Source organism: Oncorhynchus nerka, linkage group LG9b (assembly GCF_034236695.1).
Source record: "Oncorhynchus nerka isolate Pitt River linkage group LG9b, Oner_Uvic_2.0, whole genome shotgun sequence".
NCBI classification, from domain to species: Eukaryota; Metazoa; Chordata; class Actinopteri; order Salmoniformes; family Salmonidae; genus Oncorhynchus; species Oncorhynchus nerka.
In genome coordinates, this window is record NC_088424.1 from 11,108,762 (window position 1) to 11,129,020 (window position 20,259).

Below are 20,259 nucleotides of genomic sequence, written 5' to 3' on the forward strand. Positions count from 1 at the left end.
TATGGGTGACAGCTGTTCTGAACTTGGACACCGCATGCAACAAGAAGTTGCCCCTATTCCTCCCACTAATTGGGCAACTTTTGCAAATGTTTTGTTTTCTGAGTGAGGAAAAGGGAAAATCTGTAAATTGAGAGGACATGAGTCTCGATGGATTTTGAAAAATGATACGTTGAGGACAGTGGAGGCTGCTGAGGGGAGGACGGCTCATAATAATTGCTGGAACGGAGCAAATGGAATGGCATCAAATACATGGAAAACATGTGTAACACTTTGTATTCAGGACAAAAAGTGAATGGCTTTGCCATGTTATTTTTTTCCAGTATTACTTTAGTGCCTATTTGCAAACAGGATGCATGTTCTGGAATAGTTTTATTCTGTACAGGCTTCATTCTTTTCACTCTGTCACTTAGGTTAGTATTGTGGGGTAACTACAATGTTATTGTTCCATCCTCAGTTTTCTCCTTTCATAGCCATTAAACTGTTTTAAAGTCACCATTGGCCTCATGGTGAAATTCCTGAGTGGTTTCCTTCCTGAGTAGGAAGGACAAGATAGGAAGGACACCTGAGTTAAGAAAAACGCCTGTATCTTTTTTAGTGACAGGATGTATTGATACACCATCCAAAGTGTAATTAATAACTTCACCATGCTCAAAGGGCTATTCAATGTCTGCTTTTTATTTTGTGGCGGTCGGTGCCGTGTAGCCCACTCCTGCAGTCAAATGACCGAGTGGCCTCATTGGTGGAATGTTATTAATATTTTTCATAATTTCATAATTAATAAACATATATTTTTTTTAACTACTGAAAATCCGGTGTTTCTGTGTCAAATGGTTTTGTTATATTTCAGTCTGCTGTGATGTATATACAGTGGGGCAAAAAAGTATTCAGTCAGCCACCAATTGTGCAAGTTCTCCCACTTAAAAAGATGAGAGAGGCCTGTAATTTTCATCATAGGTACACTTCAACTATGACACAAAATGAGAGAGAAAATCCAGAAAATCACATTGTAGGATTTTTAATGAATTTATTTGCAAATTATGGTGGAAAGTAACACATTTTTATCACTTCCTTCTTCCACACCAGTCTGGAAAGAATGATTTGTCCTGCCAAAGCATTAATTGCCCTGCGCCCGGTTTTCCGATAGCGAGGGAACTTAGGTTTACCAGTGTTTTAATGATGCAGCTTTCCTACAACAGCCGAAGATGTAACATGTGTTCCCCAAAACATCACGCAGAGAGAACGTTCACAAAGTGTGTCGTTTAGACGTGTCGATACTGATAGGATCTAAATATTTTTTATTTAACTAGGCAAATCAGTTAAGAACAAATTCTTATTTACAATGTTGGCCTACCCCGGCAAAACCCGAACGACGCTGGGCAATTGTACGCCGCCCTATGGGACTCCCAATCACGGCCGGATGTGATACAGCCTGGATTGGAACCAGGGACTGTAGTGACGACTCTTGCACTGAGATGCAGTGTCTTAGACCGCTGCACCACCCGGGAGACAAAGGCAGAAAGGCAATGCTGCTCTCAGATCAGCTAAATTCATTCAAATTTTGACCTTCAAATTATAATTATTCAACAATAGGCTACTGATGACGGATCAGCTCCAAGAAAGATTATATCACCTATGGCCGCAAATATTGAGGCTGCTTATTCTAAAGCTTACCTTATAACAATGCACTAAATCAAGACTTGGCACATCATTTTGCACATATTGTTACACATCACGAAAGATACTGAGGAAGAAAATGACATACAGTAGCCAACAATTAGCAAAATAGAACTCAATTGAATGTACGTGAAATTGAATACAAGTGATTAAATTATATAGGCCTATGTAGCCTATACTGTAGACTATTTATATTTAAATGCCTTCATCTCAGTTTTCAGTTTAATCTTTCACTTGTTTGTAACAATTGCAAAGACGTTGGGAAACTTTGTATTTCTACTCAACTTTGTTGTGAAGATATTGGCGGTGACAGAGAGAGAGATAGAATCAATATTTATGTTTAGTAGAGCTCTTCTGTGTATAAGGTAGTTGTTGTACGCGTGGTCAGAGGCAGTCGGTAAATAACGAGAGTTTTAAAGTTGCACATTTTGGGGAATATTCAGAGGTAGAAACTTTCCGTGGGAATTAGCAGAAATATATGGGAATTAACAGGAATATATGGGAGTTAACGGAAATATATGCTAATTAATATTAATAGCATTTAAATGTAGATGTTTGGCTGCTTGTTGTGAGCGCTGAGGGAACTTTATGCACTTGGCCAGATGATTCTGCATCTTTGTTGCATTCTTCACTTATGATTTGGCACAGTATTTGCAAATGTACACAGCTTTTCCTTCTACATTAGCTGCAGTGAAATGTCTCCACACATCAGATAGTGCCGGTGGCATTTTCCTATAAAGATTAGAAAAAATTGTTTAAAAACCCCAAATACAATTCCATGTATATATAAATAGTTAAGCAGTTAGATTAACAACTCCTTTGTAAGATAAATGTCAAAAATCTCTGACGAAGGCTGTGAGGCCGATACGTAAGCTTATTAAAGATCAGTGATACTATCAAGAGCAGTGTGCGGTTTCCTTTTTCCTTCATCTTGTTCAACTGTTGCCATGCACTTGCAACAAGAGTGCCTTTTGAATTTTAAGATAAATGTTTTAAAATGAAACATGTATGGAAACAGGTGAATTAACACTCCTCAGTTTGCGGGCTCAAGCAAGCTAAACCCCACATTGTAGCAAAAACGAACTAACAGAAATTGTTAACAAGTTAGAAATGATTTAAACACACTTTACTGTAGGCTACTATTTACTAGTTAACAAAAAACATATGTATGTCATATAAAATATATTCACCCCACCCAGTATTGTAATCAAAACTTACCAGAAAGCATGTAGTCCTTGGCTCAGACAGTGTAGTAGTGTGGGCTCAATAGCGTCTCATTAGTGTGCAAGATCTTGAGAATCAGCTGTACATGTGATAGAAGAACGCACTGTGCATGCAGAGGGTTGAAATTCTATTGAATTGGGGACAGTTTAACCAAAATATGCCACAAGACCTAGAATTGCCAAAATTCCTCAAACTCCCGGGCTTAACTTCCCATTAACTTCCCAAAATTCCAGAAATTTACCGGAAAGTTTCCGACCCTTTGCAACCCTAAGTGCAACTTTAGTAATGATGGTGTTGGGAAACAGATCCTTCTTAATTTGTTCAAATTGTAGTTTTATTTGTGAGCTATGTTGAATTTATTACACATCATAGATTTATTTGTGATTTATGGTGGTTTTATTGCAGTCAGATGGAAAAGAGTAAATAGTCATTTTAGGGTCATAGATTTAGCTGGTGGTAACTTCTTGTTAAGAAACTGGGTGGTTCGAGCCCTGAATGCTGATTGGCTGACAGACGTGGTATATCATATTGTATACCATGGGTATGATAAAACATCTATTTGTACTGCTCTAATTACGTTGGTAACCAGTTTATAATAGCAATAAGCCCCCTCTGAGGTTTGTGGTATATGGCCTATATACCACGGCTAAGGGCTGTATCCAGGCACTCAGCGTTGTGTCATGTTTAAGAACAACCCTTAGCCGTGGTATATTGGCCATATACCACACCATTCCTGCCTTATTGCTTAAATAGACACACCGCTGGAATACGGTTTTAACCAATCAGCATTCAGGATTAGACCCACTCCTTGTATAAATGGTGAATTTTTGTGAAATATTTGTACATATTCATGGTTTATGGTTTAATTTGTGAAATATCTTTTTTAATATTTACGTTGATAGTTTTATTTACTAAATATGTCAATATATTCACAGATCATAGTTTTACCACGGATCGTGGTAGACATATTTACAGAATAAAGAAACAAATCTCACTCCATTCTTATCAAACAGCAGAAAACTGTCTCCATATCAATACAGAAGCGTAAAAAAGACATTGACTATGCACCACTGAGCTACCGGCAGTCTGTCTTTCAGTCTAGGGCTAGGCTACAAAACCGCATTCTTATGCGCAAAACATGCGCAGCTGTGAGCGCAAAATAAATAGTTCCGCACACAGACCCAGAGAAAAAAAGTTCTCATGCTGGGCTGGACAGAACACCACCCGGAGTACCTAGCTAACGTTACGAGGATTGGGAGCACGCCAAAGACAGCTAACGTAAACTGGGCTTCATCAAATCTGGAGGTCCTTTTAACCCAATAAGATTTGCTAGCCAAGCGGCGAGAGAAATAGCAACTTATAATGGCCTCGGAAGAGCTTTATGAGGTGAGTTAGCTACTATCTACTGCTAGCTAGCTGAAATGTTTTTTTGTTTGTTCGTGTAGCTAGCTAAATTAGCTTCTTAGCCAGCCACCTGGCTTGAAAGACACCTCATATTAGCTTGAGCTTCATAAAAATTTCAGCCCAGGAAGTTGCCTACTAAATCGAAATTGTGCCACCTTAACGATAGCTAACTTGCTGACTGTTCGTTAGCCAACGTTAGTTAGCAGTGATACCGACGATGCATGTCATGTGTTCTTTGCTTTTTTACCCGAACAACTTGCTTAAGCTAAGCTAGTGAGTGAGCTACCTAGCTAGCATTTGGGTACTACAGTCTCTGCAGCAAGAGGGTTTTGCCTCACCTCTAACTTCGGTGTTGTGGCCAGGTTTTTAAACAAATCAATGGAGCATAGGTTTATGCTTTCACAGAGGTACTATTCTATATGTAATTATGTGAGTGCTTTCCAGTTATTAACGTTCGTAGTAGTCCAGGCAGTTATGCCACATTTTAGGTGATATGTGAACTTTTTCATAAAAGCATGAAACTTGGTACAATTATATAGTTTGGGGCCCAGAACATTTTCAGATATAAAACGCCTCCTGGTGGCTATTGTCAGTTCCGGGGAGTAAAAAGTAGAGGTAGACTTACCAATTAGTTTGTGTTTTTACGAATAACAATTTTGAGTTATTAAGCGATTAAAACGAGTCACTCTGTTACTAATGAATGACTGCAATTGAATTGGCCACAAGGGGATATCAGTCACAAACCACAGTTACAGTAGAGGAAAGAGATGTATAGTTCAGTACTGTAGAGCACACCAGGGATGTGAGAAATGGAAAAATGTTCATAATGTTTAAACAGAAAATAAAAAGTTAAAACCATACACAAAAATCTAAAAATTCCAGGTAAATTCACTATGCAGCTGCCAGCACCAGTTTGGGTCTCGTGGTGCGTCCCTTTCAGATGCTTAAGCATTACACCTGTACTACCATTACTGTATCTCAATTCCACCTCGCAAGTTTCCACCTCGCAATTCCACATCCACCTCGCATTTAACTTCTCAAAGTATTGCCATATACTGTAGGACTTCGCTGCTGTCGCTTCCTCATTGACATTTTTCCAGCTGGGGGGTGGCACTATTTTTATGTTTGGAAAAATAACGTTCCCAAAGTAAATGGCCTATTTCTCAGGACCAGATGCTAGAATATGTATATAATTGACATGTTAGGATAGAAAACACTATAATGTTTCCAAAACTGTCAAAATATTGTCTGTGAGTATGACAGAACTGATATTGCAGGTGAAACCCTGAGGAAAATCAAACCAGGAAGTGGCTTCTATTTTGAAAACATGTTCCATAGCCTGCCTTTGCTCCATTTTAAAGGGATATCAACCAGATTCCTTTTCCTATCGCTTCCTCAAGGTGTCAACAGTCGTTAGACATAGTTTCAGGCTTTTATTTTGAAAAATGAGCGAGAACGTTAACATTGAGTCATTGTATGGCTGGGTGCCAACAGCGTTTTGTAAGCGCAACAGAGTTTGGGCAGCCATTGTCTCTCCCTCTCCTCCCTCTCCTACTGAAAAAGACAGTTGCGGTTGATATATTACCGATTTATATATTTTAAAAACAACCTGAGGATTGATTATAAAAAACTTTTGACATGTTTCTGTGGACATTAAGGATACTATTTGGAATTTCCGTCTGCATTGTCGTGACCGCTCTTTCCTGTGGATTTCTGAACATAACGCTCCAAACAAACGGAGGTATTTTGGATATATAAATTATCTTTATGGAACAAAAGGAACATTTATTGTGTAACTGGGAGTTCGTGAGTGAAAACATCTGAAAATCATCAAAGGTAAACGATTCATTTGATTGCTTTTCTGATTTTCGTGACCAAGCTACTTGATGCTAGGTGTTCATAATGTTTTGTCGAGCGATCGATAAACTTACACAAACGCTTGGATTGCTTTCGCTGTACGGCATATTTTCAAAATGACACGACAGGTGGATTAACAAAAGGCTAAGCTGTGTTTTGCTATATTGCACTTGTGACTTCATGAATATAAATATTTTTAGTAATATTATTTGAATGTGGTGTTCTACAATTCAGTGGTTGTTGATGACAATTATCCTGCTAAAGGGATGAGTAGCGTCAAGAAGTTAACGGCGATCAAATCAAAAATCGAATCAAATCAAATTTATATAGCCCTTCGTACATCAGCTGATAACAGGCTGATAACAGGCGATGACATGGTGGTTGATTCCTCGGCTGTCAACTCCTGGTGTCGACTCCCATTTCTGACTGTCAAGATTTGATTCTGCTTTTTGGAACGGAGGAGACTTATTACTTGCCATTCTTCCGAGAACAAACAAACACACATCTTTCATAGTGAACTAGCGAGGGACGGAGAGAGAGGGGAGGGGAACAATATAGGCAGGTCGGCCACCAGGCAGACAGTCAAAACCGTGCATTAGGCCTATCTATATACAATCAAATGCTTTATCTCACAATTTCTTGGCTTGCAAAGTCAGTAAAGTACAGCCTATCATCAATGACTAGGCTAGGATATTCTACGTCCAACAGACCGAAGACTGAGCACACACTCGCATCATTAGAGAAGCGAAGGAGCAGGCGAGCCAGCAAGAGGTAGCGAGCGGCCGGGGCAGAAATAATTGTGTGCATATCTTGGTAATCTGTGTCTTGCAAATTCACGAAAGTAGCTGAAAATGTGCCTCTTCCCCTCTGGTTTTATTGACATTTTTACAACTTTCCCCAGGCCTTTTATAGCCTATTGTTTAGTTAGGCTATAACATGAAAAATTACGTTTGGGATATCTGCACTGTGATTTTTAATTATGTGTATTTTTCTTAATCCCAATTTAGATTACAGTATAATGTAATATACTACGATACTTCTCTAATTGTACCAGGGGTCAAATTAACTTTCAGAATGCAGCAATTTTTAAACGCGGACCATCAAACAAATTAATGCAATTTAAACAATTTCACCTTGCGTTTCATATTGAACTTTAATTTTATTTTATTTTTAATCTTCAATAGAGGGATGCGGGGTGTGCAACTCTAGTTTTTCTTCACACAAAATATGTTAGTACAACACATTCGGCAGGAAATGTCATCTGTCATCTGATGAAAACAATTTCAACAGAAGTGCAACGCTATTTGGCTAGCAGCCACACAAGTAAATTAGTTTACAATAAAAAAAAAATGTTTTTTTTTGCAAAAAAGATGCATGGCCATAATATTTCTGTATATCATATAGAGACTATAGCCAGCTACATTTCCTAATGTTTTGCTTAAAGTTAATCTTGTATTTTTAACTTGCTACCGGAGAAAAACTACCCTGGAGAAAAGTACCAGAGAGAAGTAGCCTACATATCAGTCAGCGCTGTCTGGTGATCCAATGACAAGAGCATGGATATTTCATCCGAGTAGAGATGTGCAACTGAAGCACGAAATTAGTCCTTTTACATTCATGATTTGGAGCGAACCTTGACTGAAGCAGTGCAGAATTTACAAAAAGAAGCCTTTTAAATCTGCACTTTCAAAACCCAGCTAGATATGTTTTCAGTGTTTTCTTTCCTTTTCTGCGTGAAAAATGTGAAATCCTGTATTAACGCGACGCCTGACTACTAACATCTCCCTGCTTGCCTCTTCCTGCTCCTGCAGACTGCTTACCACTGTCTGCCTCACTATTGTTTTAAAAATAGATTTTTATATATATGAGAATAATATTAAATCATATTTAAATGGTCTTTATACTGTATTTCACTAAATTTTATGAATGTTTTATTTAATTTACAATGACGGCCTACCAAAAGGCCTCCTGGGATTAAAAAATAAATATAGGACAAAACACACATCACAACAAGAGAGACAACACTACATAAAGAGAGACCTAAGACAACATAGCAAGGCAACAACACATGACAGCACCCCATGGTACATTTACATTTAAGTCATTTAGCAGACGCTCTTATCCAGAGCGACTTACAAATTGGTGCGTTCACCTTAAGACATCCAGTGGAACAGCCACTTTACAATAGTGCATCTAAATCTAGCAAGGGGGGGGGGTGAGAAGGATTACTTTATCCTATCCTAGGTATTCCTGAAAGAGGTGGGGTTTCAGGTGTCTCCGGAAGGTGGTGATTGACTCCTCTGTCCTGGCGTCGTGAGGGAGTTTGTTCCACCATTGGGGGGCCAGAGCAGCGAACAGTTTTGACTGGGCTGCGCGGGAACTGTACTTCCTCAGTGGTAGGGAGGCGAGCAGGCCAGAGGTGGATGAACGCAGTGCCCTTGTTTGGGTGTAGGGCCTGATCAGAGCCTGGAGGTACTGAGGTGCCGTTCCCCTCACAGCTCCGTAGGCAAGCACCATGGTCTTGTAGCGGATGCGAGCTTCAACTGGAAGCCAGTGGAGAGAGCGGAGGAGCGGGGTGACGTGAGAGAACTTGGGAAGGTTGAACACCAGACGGGCTGCGGCGTTCTGGATGAGTTGTAGGGGTTTAATGGCACAGGCAGGGAGCCCAGCCAACAGCGAGTTGCAGTAATCCAGACGGGAGATGACAAGTGCCTGGATTAGGACCTGCGCCGCTTCCTGTGTGAGGCAGGGTCGTACTCTGCGGATGTTGTAGAGCATGAACCTACAGGAACGGGCCACCGCCTTGATGTTAGTTGAGAACGACAGGGTGTTGTCCAGGATCACGCCAAGGTTCTTAGCGCTCTGGGAGGAGGACACAATGGAGTTGTCAACTGTGATGGCGAGATCATGGAACGGGCAGTCCTTCCCCGGGAGGAAGAGCAGCTCCGTCTTGCCGAGGTTCAGCTTGAGGTGGTGATCCGTCATCCACACTGATATGTCTGCCAGACATGCAGAGATGCGATTCGCCACCTGGTCATCAGAAGGGGGAAAGGAGAAGATTAATTGTGTGTCGTCTGCATAGCAATGATAGGAGAGACCATGTGAGGTTATGACAGAGCCAAGTGACTTGGTGTATAGCGAGAATAGGAGAGGGCCTAGAACAGAGCCCTGGGGGACGCCAGTGGTGAGAGCGCGTGGTGAGGAGACAGATTCTCGCCACGCCACCTGGTAGGAGCGACCTGTCAGGTAGGACGCAATCAAGCGTGGGCCGTGCCGGAGATGCCCAACTCGGAGAGGGTGGAGAGGAGGATCTGATGGTTCACAGTATCGAAGGCAGCCGATAGGTCTAGAAGGATGAGAGCAGAGGAGAGAGAGTTAGCTTTAGCAGTGCGGAGCGCCTCCGTGATACAGAGAAGAGCAGTCTCAGTTGAATGACTAGTCTTGAAACCTGACTGATTTGGATCAAGAAGGTCATTCTGAGAGAGATAGCGGGAGAGCTGGCCAAGGACGGCACGTTCAAGAGTTTTGAGAGAGAAAAGAAGGGATACTGGTCTGTAGTTGTTGACATCGGAGGGATCGAGTGTAGGTTTTTTCAGAAGGGGTGCAACTCTCGCTCTCTTGAAGACGGAAGGGACGTAGCCAGCGGTCAGGGATGAGTTGATGAGCGAGGTGAGGTAAGGGAGAAGGTCTCCGGAAATGGTCTGGAGAAGAGAGGAGGGGATAGGGTCAAGCGGGCAGGTTGTTGGGCGGCCGGCCGTCACAAGACGCGAGATTTCATCTGGAGAGAGAGGGGAGAAAGAGGTCAGAGCACAGGGTAGGGCAGTGTGAGCAGAACCAGCGGTGTCGTTTGACTTAGCAAACGAGGATCGGATGTCGTCGACCTTCTTTTCAAAATGGTTGACGAAGTCATCTGCAGAGAGGGAGGGGGAGGATTCAGGAGGGAGGAGAAGGTGGCAAAGAGCTTCCTAGGGTTAGAGGCAGATGCTTGGAATTTAGAGTGGTAGAAAGTGGCTTTAGCAGCAGAGACAGAAGAGGAAAATGTAGAGAGGAGGGAGTGAAAGGATGCCAGGTCCGCAGGGAGGCGAGTTTTCCTCCATTTCCGCTCGGCTGCCCGGAGCCCTGTTCTGTGAGCTCGCAATGAGTCGTCGAGCCACGGAGCGGGAGGGGAGGACCGAGCCGGCCTGGAGGATAGGGGACATAGAGAGTCAAAGGATGCAGAAAGGGAGGAGAGGAGGGTTGAGGAGGCAGAATCAGGAGATAGGTTGGAGAAAGTTAGAGCAGAGGGAAGAGATGATAGGATGGAAGAGGAGAGAGTAGCGGGGGAGAGAGAGCGAAGGTTGGGACGGCGCGATACCATCCGAGTAGGGGCAGTGTGGGAAGTGTTGGATGAGAGCGAGAGGGAAAAGGATACAAGGTAGTGGTCGGAGACTTGGAGGGGAGTTGCAGTGAGGTTAGTGGAAGAACAGCATCTAGTAAAGATGAGGTCGAGCGTATTGCCTGCCTTGTGAGTAGGGGGAGAGGGTGAGGTCAAAAGAGGAGAGGAGTGGAAAGAAGGAGGCAGAGAGGAATGAGTCAAAGGTAGACGTGGGGAGGTTAAAGTCGCCCAGAACTGTGAGAGGTGAGCCGTCCTCAGGAAAGGAGCTTATCAAGGCATCAAGCTCATTGATGAACTCTCCGAGGGAACCTGGAGGGCGATAAATGATGTTAAGGATGTTAAGCTTGAAAGGGCTGGTAACTGTGACAGCATGGAATTCAAAGGAGGCGATAGACAGATGGGTAAGGGGAGAAAGAGAGAATGACCACTTGGGAGAGATGAGGATCCCGGTGCCACCACCCCGCTGACCAGAAGCTCTCGGGGTGTGCGAGAACACGTGGGCGGACGAAGAGAGAGCAGTAGGAGTAACAGTGTTATCTGTGGTGATCCATGTTTCCGTCAGTGCCAAGAAGTCGAGGGACTGGAGGGGGGCATAGGCTGAGATGAACTCTGCCTTGTTGGCCGCAGATCGGCAGTTCCAGAGGCTACCGGAGACCTGGAACTCCACGTGGGTCGTGCGCGCTGGGACCACCAGATTAGGGGTGGCCGCGGCCACGCGGTGTGGAGCGTTTGTATGGTCTGTGCAGAGAGGAGAGAACAGGGATAGACAGACACATAGTTGACAGGCTACAGAAGAGGCTACGCTAATGCAAAGGAGATTGGAATGACAAGTGGACTACACATCTCGAATGTTCAGAAAGTTAAGCTTACGTAGCAAGAATCTTATTGACTAAAATGATTAAAATGATACAGTACTGCTGAAGTAGGCTAGCTGGCAGTGGCTGCGTTGTTGACTTTGTAGGCTAGCTGGCAGTGGCTGCGTTGTTGGCACTACACAAATCAAGTCGTTCCGTTGAGTGTGATAGTTTCTACAGTGGTGCTATTCGGGGGCTAGCTAGCAGTGTTGATTACGTTACGTTGCGTTAAAAGAACGACAATAGCTGGCTAGCTAACCTAGAAAATCGCTCTAGACTACACAATTATCTTTGATACAAAGACGGCTATGTAGCTAGCTATGTAGCTAGCTACGATCAAACAAATCAAACCGTTGTACTGTAATGAAATGAAATTAAAATGTGATACTACCTGTGGAGCGAATGCGACCGGGTTGTTGAGTGAGGAAGTTCTATTCGGTAGACGTTGGCTAGCTGTTGGCTAGCTAGCAGTGTCTCCTACGTTAAGGACGACAAATAGCTGGCTAGCTAACCTCGGTAAATTAAGATAATCACTCTAAGACTACACACTCTAAACTACACAATTATCTTGGGTACGAAGACAGCAAAGACAACTATGTAGCTAGCTAACACTACACTAATCAAGTCGTTCAGTTGAGTGTAATAGTTTTTACAGTGCTGCTATTCGGAAGACGGTGGACGTTTGCTAGCTGGCTAGCTGCTGGGCAGATAGCAGTGTAGACTACGTTAGGACGACGAAATACGATAATTACGCAATTATCTTTGATACAAAGACGGCTATGTAGCTAGCTAAGAAGAAATTGCTAAGATTAGACAAATCAAACCGTTGTACTATAATGAAATGTAATGAAAAGTTATACTACCTGCAGACCGAAGCGCTCGGATGCTAGCAACTTAACAACAACAACAACATGGCAGCAAATCATGGTACAAACAATATTGGGCACAGACGACAGCACAAAGGGCAAGAAGGTGGAGACAACAATACATTCACACAAAGCAGCAGCAGGAGTGTCCATGATTTAGTAAGAGTGTCCATGATTCTTTGAATGAAGAGAAACTGTCCAGTTTGAGTGTTTTCAGTCGCTAGCTGCAGTGAACTGAAACGACGAGCGACCCAGGGATGTGTGTGCTTTGGGGACCTTTAACAGAATGTGACTGGCAGAACGGGTGTTGTATGTGGAGGATGAGGGCTGCAGTAAATTTCTCAGATAGGGGGGGAGTGAGGCCATAGAGGGTTTTATAAATAAGCAACCAGTGGGTCTTGCGACGAGTATACAGATATGACAAGTTTACAGAGGAGTATAGAGTGCAGTGATATATCCTATAAGGATCTTTGGTGGCAAATCTGATGGTCGAATGGTAAAGAACATCTAGCCGCTCGAGAGCACCCTTACCTGCCGTTCTATAAATTATGTCTCCGTAATCTAGCATGGGTAGGATGGTCATCTGATTCTGGGTTATTTTGGCAGCTGGGGTGAAAGAGGAGTGATTACGATACAGGATACCAAGTCTAGACATAACTTTAGCCTGCAGCTTTAATATGTGCTGAGAGAAGGACAGTGTACCGTCTAGCCGCACTCCTAGGTACTTGTATGAGGTGACTACCTCAAAATCTAAACCCTCGGAGGTAGTAATCACACCTGTGGGAGGAGGGGCATTCTTCTTACCAAACCACATGACCTTGTTCTGAGCACCTCCAAAATAAAGGTAAATGGTAGAGAAAGCTTGTTGGACACTAAGAAAGCTTTGTTGTAGAGCATTTAACACAACTTCTGGTGAGGGGCCAGCTGAGTGAGTATAAGACTGTATCATCTGCATATAAATGGATGAGATAGCTTCCTACTGCCTGAGCTATGTTGTTGATCTAAATTGAGAGAGTGGGGTTTAGGATCAAGCCTTGGGGTACTCCCTTGGTGACGGGCAGTGGCTGAGACAGCAGATTTTCTGACTTTATACACTGCACTCTTTGAGAGAGGTAGTTAGCAAACCAGCCCAAAGACCCCTCCGACACCAATACTCCTTAGCCGGCCCACAAGAATGGAATGGTCTACCGTATCAAAAGCTTTGGCCAAGTCAATAAAAATAGCAGCACAATATTGCTTAGAATCAAGTGCAATGGTGACATCATTGAGGACCTTTAAGGTTGCAGTGACATGTCCATAATCTGAGCGGAATCCAGATGGATTGCATACCCGAGAGAATACTATAGCCCTCAAGGAAGCCATTCAGTTGATTAGAAATAGGCCTATAACAGTTAGGATCAGCTTGATCTCCCCCTTTTAAATAAAGGATGAAGCGTGGCTGCCTTCCAAGCAATGGTAACCTCCCCATAAAGGAGAGACAGGCTTAGTTATAATAGGGGTAGCAACCTTAAAAAAGGGTCTAAACCATCTGACCCAGTTGTTTTTTGGGGGTCAAGTTTAAGGAGCTCCTTTAGCACCTTGGACTCAGAGACTGCCTGCAGGGAGAAACTTTGTAGCGGGGCAGAGGGATAAGTATCAGGGATAGTCGCATTAAAGGGGTGGGAGATGAGGAAGTGTTGGTGGGAGATGAGGAAGTGTTGGACGGGCAAGGAGGCATGGCTGAGTCATAGGAATCCAGACTTGATGAAGTGGTGAATAAAGAGCTCAGCTATTTGCTTATTGTCAGTAACAACCACATCATCAACATTAAGGGACATGGGCAGCTGTGAGGAGGGTTTATTCTCCAGGTATTTAACTGTTTTCCAGAACTTCTTGGGATTAGACCAACAGAGAGAGAACTGCTCCTTAAAGTAATTAACATATCCTGAGTGCACTTATTTCTCGTTTGCCTGAACGATTGCAAGCATCTATGACAAATCAGGACAGGTCGTTTCACTGAGCAGCCATTACGAACACTGGCTGTAAAACAGTGATCACTAAGGTCATTACAGAAAACACCATACTGATACCTATCAGGATTATTTGTGAGGATAACGTTGAGGAGAGTAGCCTTTTCTGGGTGTTTGGAGTCATACCTTGTGGGATTTGTAATAATCTGAGAAAGATTTAGGGAGTCCCATTGCTTTAGAACTTGTTTTATGCATGTCCCAGTTTAGGTCACCAAGCAGGACAGATGTAGACTTCGTGTAAGGGGCCAGGAGAGAGTTTAGGGCAGGTAGGGTACAGGCCGGTGCAGATGGAGGACGATAACACCCAGCAACAGTCAACAAAGAGCTATTTGAAAGTTTAATGTTTAAAACCAGCAAATCGAAAAAGGTTAAAACCAGAAAGGTTAACGTCAGTATTCAAAACACTCTTCCTTAACCTCTTCCCTCTACTCGGGACGCTTGCGTCCCAACTAGAGCTCTGGAAATGCAAATGTGCTACGCTAAATGCTAATAGTATTAGTTAAAACTCAAAAGTTCATTAAAATACACATGCAGGGTATCGAATTAAAGCTACACTCGTTGTGAATCCAGGCAACAAGTCAGATTTTTAAAATGCTTTTCGGCGACAGCATGAGAAGCTATTATCTGATAGCATGCACCAATACACTACAACACAAAAGCACAGCAGGGGACGTAAACAAAATAATTAGCATTTCGGCGTTACACAAACCGCACAATAAAATAGAAAACAGTCATTACCTTTCACCATCTTCTTTGTTGGCACTCCTAGATGTCCCATAAACACTATTGGGTCTTTATTTCGATTAAATCGGGCCATATAAAGCCAAGATATCGTTATATGTAGACTGTGTGATAAACGAAAAAAACAGCGATTTCACAACGTAACGTCATTTTTTAAATTCAAAAAGTAGACGATAAACTTTCACAAAACACTTGAAATATGTTTGTAATGCTACTTTAGGTATTAGTAAACGTTAATAAGCGATAAAAATCATCATGAGGCGATGTAAAAATCATTAGCTGTCGTCTTGGAAAAAATTTCACGAGAGAGCTCTTCCAAATGATCTGGGCGGAGACTGGAGGTAAGTGGTTCCCCTGTTTCGGTTCAACCAAGAATCAAAGATGATTCAATTCACAAGACTCTAGACAACATGGGGATGCTGTGGGAGTTGAATGCTCGGTCTTATCTAATTCGGCTCACTGTGAACAATTGCTGGAAGTGGCGCAAGGATATTTATTTCCATTTTCTGTGATCAGGTTTTCCTGCGCTTTCCGATGTAACGCACGTTATGTTATAGCCACAGTCGTGATTTAACCAGTTTTAAAAACGTCCGAGTGTTTCCTATCCACACATTCTAACCATATGAACGTACTATATTCCTGGCATGATTAGCAGGGCGCTGAAATGTTGCGCGATTTTTAACAAAATGTTCAAAAAAGTAGAGGGTAGGAGCAACAAGTTAACCATATCTCAGTAAGGACCGGACCAACACATCTGGATTGGAGCCGTGAACCCACACTTTCAATTGATCCATTTTAGGTAATAAGCTTCTAACGTGCAGAGAACCCAGGCTTTTACAAGAGCAGAAATCAGTGAAGCAGAGTCAGAATTGGCGCTAGCAACAGTAGATGGGCCAGGGTGTACATGCATATTTCCAGATATCATCAACAGTAATACAATCAAGGCACGGCAGAGGACAGGGAGAGCTCTGCAGTGCTGATTCATGACATCTGAATGTGCATCAGATGGCAACAAGATCATATTGTAACAAGATCATATTGTAACAACAATTTCATCAGGTAACATGAATACAAAGCTGGCGAGAGGTGGTTAGAATAGGATGAGAGGCCAAAAGTCTGTGTAAACAATAGTCAGAGTTCCGAGTGTGGGAACAAACAGTCTGTCCCATGGTTGGGTAAAGAAAGTTTGTAGTCAACAAAGTATACGGGAGTAATGGGGCAAAATGCACAAGAAAAAATAAATAAATATATATATAACGACTTGGGGCTAGCCATTCTAAGTTCAGAGTCACTCGCACCAACATGACAGTGCATTCTAACACTGTAAAAGGCCCTTAGTTGGCTCTTGTGTATTTTATGACAATTTGAAGAGTAGGAAGTTATTAATGTGTTTGATAAGATTAAAGATTCTCATGGGACCCTATTTCAATTTCAGGGGATCCCAAGTTTTGGAACCACTGTACTACTAACCTTTCTCTCGGCTTGCTTCCTCTCTCTGTCTCCTTCACCTCCTTCATTGCAGCCTGCCTCAGCTTCACCACTGTCTGCCTCACCACTGGTATCAACCATTTTGGATTCTGCTTTACTGAAAATGTATGAATGGGGTCAACCATTGATACCAAGCTAAGGCAGGAGCAACTGCACACTGCTAACCCCAAGAATGACATAAGGAGGATGGAGTCTTTCAGCAGTTGATGTCGCAACAGAATCTGCTGCATCTTCTGGCTGAATAAAATGCACAACAGTAAGCTATACAAGAAGACAATATGTCACACAGCCTATCAAGAGACTGATTTTGATGACATGGCCACATTCTCAGAATGCCCATATATAGACTCACTATCGAATTATGTCCATATGGGGATGAAGTGGATTGAAGCATAGAATATTAGATCTTTGTCGGCCTATGTGGACAGCTCCTCTGGCTAGAGAGTCGTCTTCTATGACCCTGTTGGTCATCCATGCCATGAATCTTCATCACATACTCTACCATACTCTCTTGCCTAAATTGACAATTTGTCTGGCCTAGATGGTCATATGCATTCTAACCTTCTACTTGGTACAGCTGAAGGAGGTTCCTTCCATCTTTTCTTTATTTCCTTTGCTGCTGCTTGGTCTTTGGGAGTCTAGGCCAGGGTGTTGATAATTGTTGTTGTGAAAAGGGCTATATAAAGAACATTAGTATTCCGTGAGTTTGAAATGCTGCACCAATGCATAATTTGTGGGAGGATTTGCTCATTTTCTGTTTTTTCTTCATGAACATTAGTCCATAAAGTAAAATTGTGAATTGCTCCAAAATGGACATGTTCTCTTCTGAAAAAGAATCTGGCATTTGCTTTCTTACCCTGGCAGTCCATCGTTTTATATAATAGTCTGAACTGTTTGTGATTGTAATCCTTGACCATCGAAACATAGGGGTAGATATACAATTTTCCATGTTATGTTTGGTACAGGAGATATGACGCAAAATATTATTATTATTATATATATATATATATTTTACCTTTATTTAACTTGGCAATTCAGTTAAGAACAAATTCTTATTTTCAATGATGGCCTAGGAACAGGGGTTTAACTGCCTTGTTCAGGGGCAGAAAAACACATTTTTACCTTGTCATTTTGGGGATTTGCTCTTGCAACCTTTCGGTTACTAGTCCAACACTAACCACTAGGCTACCTACTGAACAAAATATAAACGCAACATGAAGTCTTGGTCCCATGTTTCATGAGCTGAAATAAAAGATCCCAAAAATGTTCCATATGCACAAAAAGTGTATTTCTCAAAAATCTTTGTTAATATCCCTTTGGTGAGCATTTATCCTTTGCCAAGATAATCCAGCCATCTGACAGGTGTGGCATATTAAATGGCATGATTATTACTCAAGTGCACCTTGTGCTGGGGGCAATAAAAGGCCACTAAAATGTGCAGTTTTGTCACACAATGCCACAGATGTTTTGAGGGAGCATGCAATTGGCATGCTGACTGCAGGAATGTCCACCAGGGCTGTTGCCAGAGAATTGAATGTTCATTCTACCATAAGCCACCTCCACCGTTGTTTTAGAGAATTTGGCAGTACGTCCAACCGGCCTCACAACCGCAGACCACGTGTAACCATGTCAGCCCAGGACCTCCACATCCGGCTTCTTCGCCTGTGGGATCGTCTGAGACCAGCCAACTGGACAGCTGATGAAACTGAGGAGTATTTCTGTCTTTCATAATGCCATTTTATAGGGGGGAAAACATTCTGATTGGCTTGGCCTGGCTCCCAAGTGACTGCGCCCCTGCCCAGTCTTGTGATATCCATGGATTAGGGCCTAATTCATTCATTTCAATTGACTGATTTTCTTATATGAACTGTAATTGTTGCATTTTATAGTTTTGTTCAGTGTACATTTTTGTAATGGGAAATGGCAGCCATGAGCTGTTTTTGGGATCGCTCCATATCTGAAAGTATTTCATGCTTTTATGAAAAGGTGAACATTAATTTTCACATATGGCCTGGACGATAGGTGAACTGCTACAAGTTGCCAGCCTATCCTATCTATACTATATGAGGTAATGGATTAAAGTTACATTGAACATTTTAGTTTCAAACTCAACATGCTGATGTTGTCTTTTGTTCAAGTTTGCCATTTACCTGTAGTTAAATTGCCTACATTGACAATCTTACACACAGACAGTTCGGGTTAAACACACAAATAACTACACTAATCAGCAATATATCTATGAAATCAAAACTTATAGGAGGAATATCATAAAGTAGTTCAATACAAAAAAAACTGGCCCAATTAGCCATGAAATATTCTATTCATTAGTCACATTAGTCACTGCCTGTGGATATAAACAGCCTTTTTGGAGCTGGTGGTCTAGGTCTAATACTATGGCTAGACCATTGGGATGAAAACAGTTCATGACTTATGTGGCTGGGGTCCTTGATGATACAGAGGCCGGCAGTGGTTAATGAAAATGTCCTTGATAGATGGCAACTCTGTTCCTAGGTGCCTCCTTCTAGGCTAGGTCAATATATGTGGGGCTGCCTTATTTTTGAGGTCTACCCCGAGTTAGAAACATCCTACTGGAGATCTGAGGGTGTTAGAAGAAGCTATAGCAGGGTCGTATTCATTAGTGTAAACGGATAACAAAAACAAGCATTTCTTATTGGACAGTTTAGGGAGTCCTGCCCCGTTTGTCCATTTGGGTGCCTGGTGAATACGACCCTGGAATATCACAGATGATTTCACCATATGGCTGATTGTTTCTCACGTAACGTAGTCCATTGTATGCTATAGCCGTTACGTTTTAGTCTCATGATTTGTGACTTAGTGACTGCCCTAAATCCAGTCATTGCCACTGCCAACTATTTTTTAAATTCTGTTACAGGTTGAGAGAATTGTGGACAAACGGAAGAACAAGAAAGGAAAGATTGAGTACCTGGTGCGCTGGAGGGGCTATGGCTACGAGGGGGACACCTGGGAGCCCGAGACGCACCTCTCTGCCTGTGTGGAGTTCATTCACGATTTTAATCGGCAACACGGCGAAAGACAGAGAGACAGTACTTTACTGCGCTCCACTCGAAGCACTCCCAGCACGACCCACAGTTCGAGAAACAACGCCCGCAAACAGATCTGCAGGCCTCAGCCACACAGTGGAGCAGGAAGCCATGCTCTAGTAAAACCCGGGAATGCCTCTTCCCCCACCGCAGCAGCTACGGCCATCTCGAAACCGTTGCCACCACTTGACCCTGGCGTGGCACACACTAGAACGAATATGCAGCTTAACTTGAGCCAAAAGTACAGTGTTTCGGCCACCGGTGACATTTGTAGACCTGGCTTCACAAGCGGGCCTGCGGCTTCTCCGGTGGGCACGGTGCGTCGGAGCATGGACCTGGCGAAGTCCGGGATCAAAATCCTAGTACCCAAAAGCCCCATGAGCAGCCGAGCGGACTCTGAGTCGTCGCCTAGCGAGGCGGCCCACTGTCTGGAGCAAGGGGGTCAGGAACAGGACTCTGTGCCCCCAGAGGTAGCCCTTTTGGAAAAGCCTCCAGGGTTGTTGCTGGGGCCTGGGGAAGAAAGAGCGCGCATGGGGACCCGGCCCAGGATTCAAAGCCAAAGCCCATTAATTCCTCAGCAAGTTCCCATCACCCCCGCATCAATACGCACACTCAATGGGAAAGGTAAGGCTCTAGGGCGATTCCACGCCAGCGGAAAATATTTTTGGGGATCGCAGATTTTTCTGGCAATTCTCACAACTTCAC

At 42.9% G+C, this 20,259-nt stretch overlaps 1 protein-coding gene across 2 annotated transcripts in view; it reads left to right on the forward strand.

Annotated features, from left to right (window-relative positions):
• The first annotated feature begins 3,979 nt into the window (after positions 1–3,979).
• Positions 3,980–20,259, forward strand: part of LOC115114082 (chromodomain Y-like protein) — a 34,810-nt gene continuing 18,530 nt past the window's right edge. Inside the window, exons 1-2 of one of the 2 annotated variants that reach the window (XM_029642045.2) lie at positions 3,980–4,284; positions 19,386–20,178. In XM_029642045.2, coding sequence (XP_029497905.1) covers positions 4,261–4,284; positions 19,386–20,178 — 817 coding nt within the window. In that variant the 5' untranslated portion in view covers positions 3,980–4,260. The remainder of the gene's footprint in view (positions 4,285–19,385; positions 20,179–20,259) is intronic. The other variant, XM_029642046.2, reaches the window with a different exon arrangement.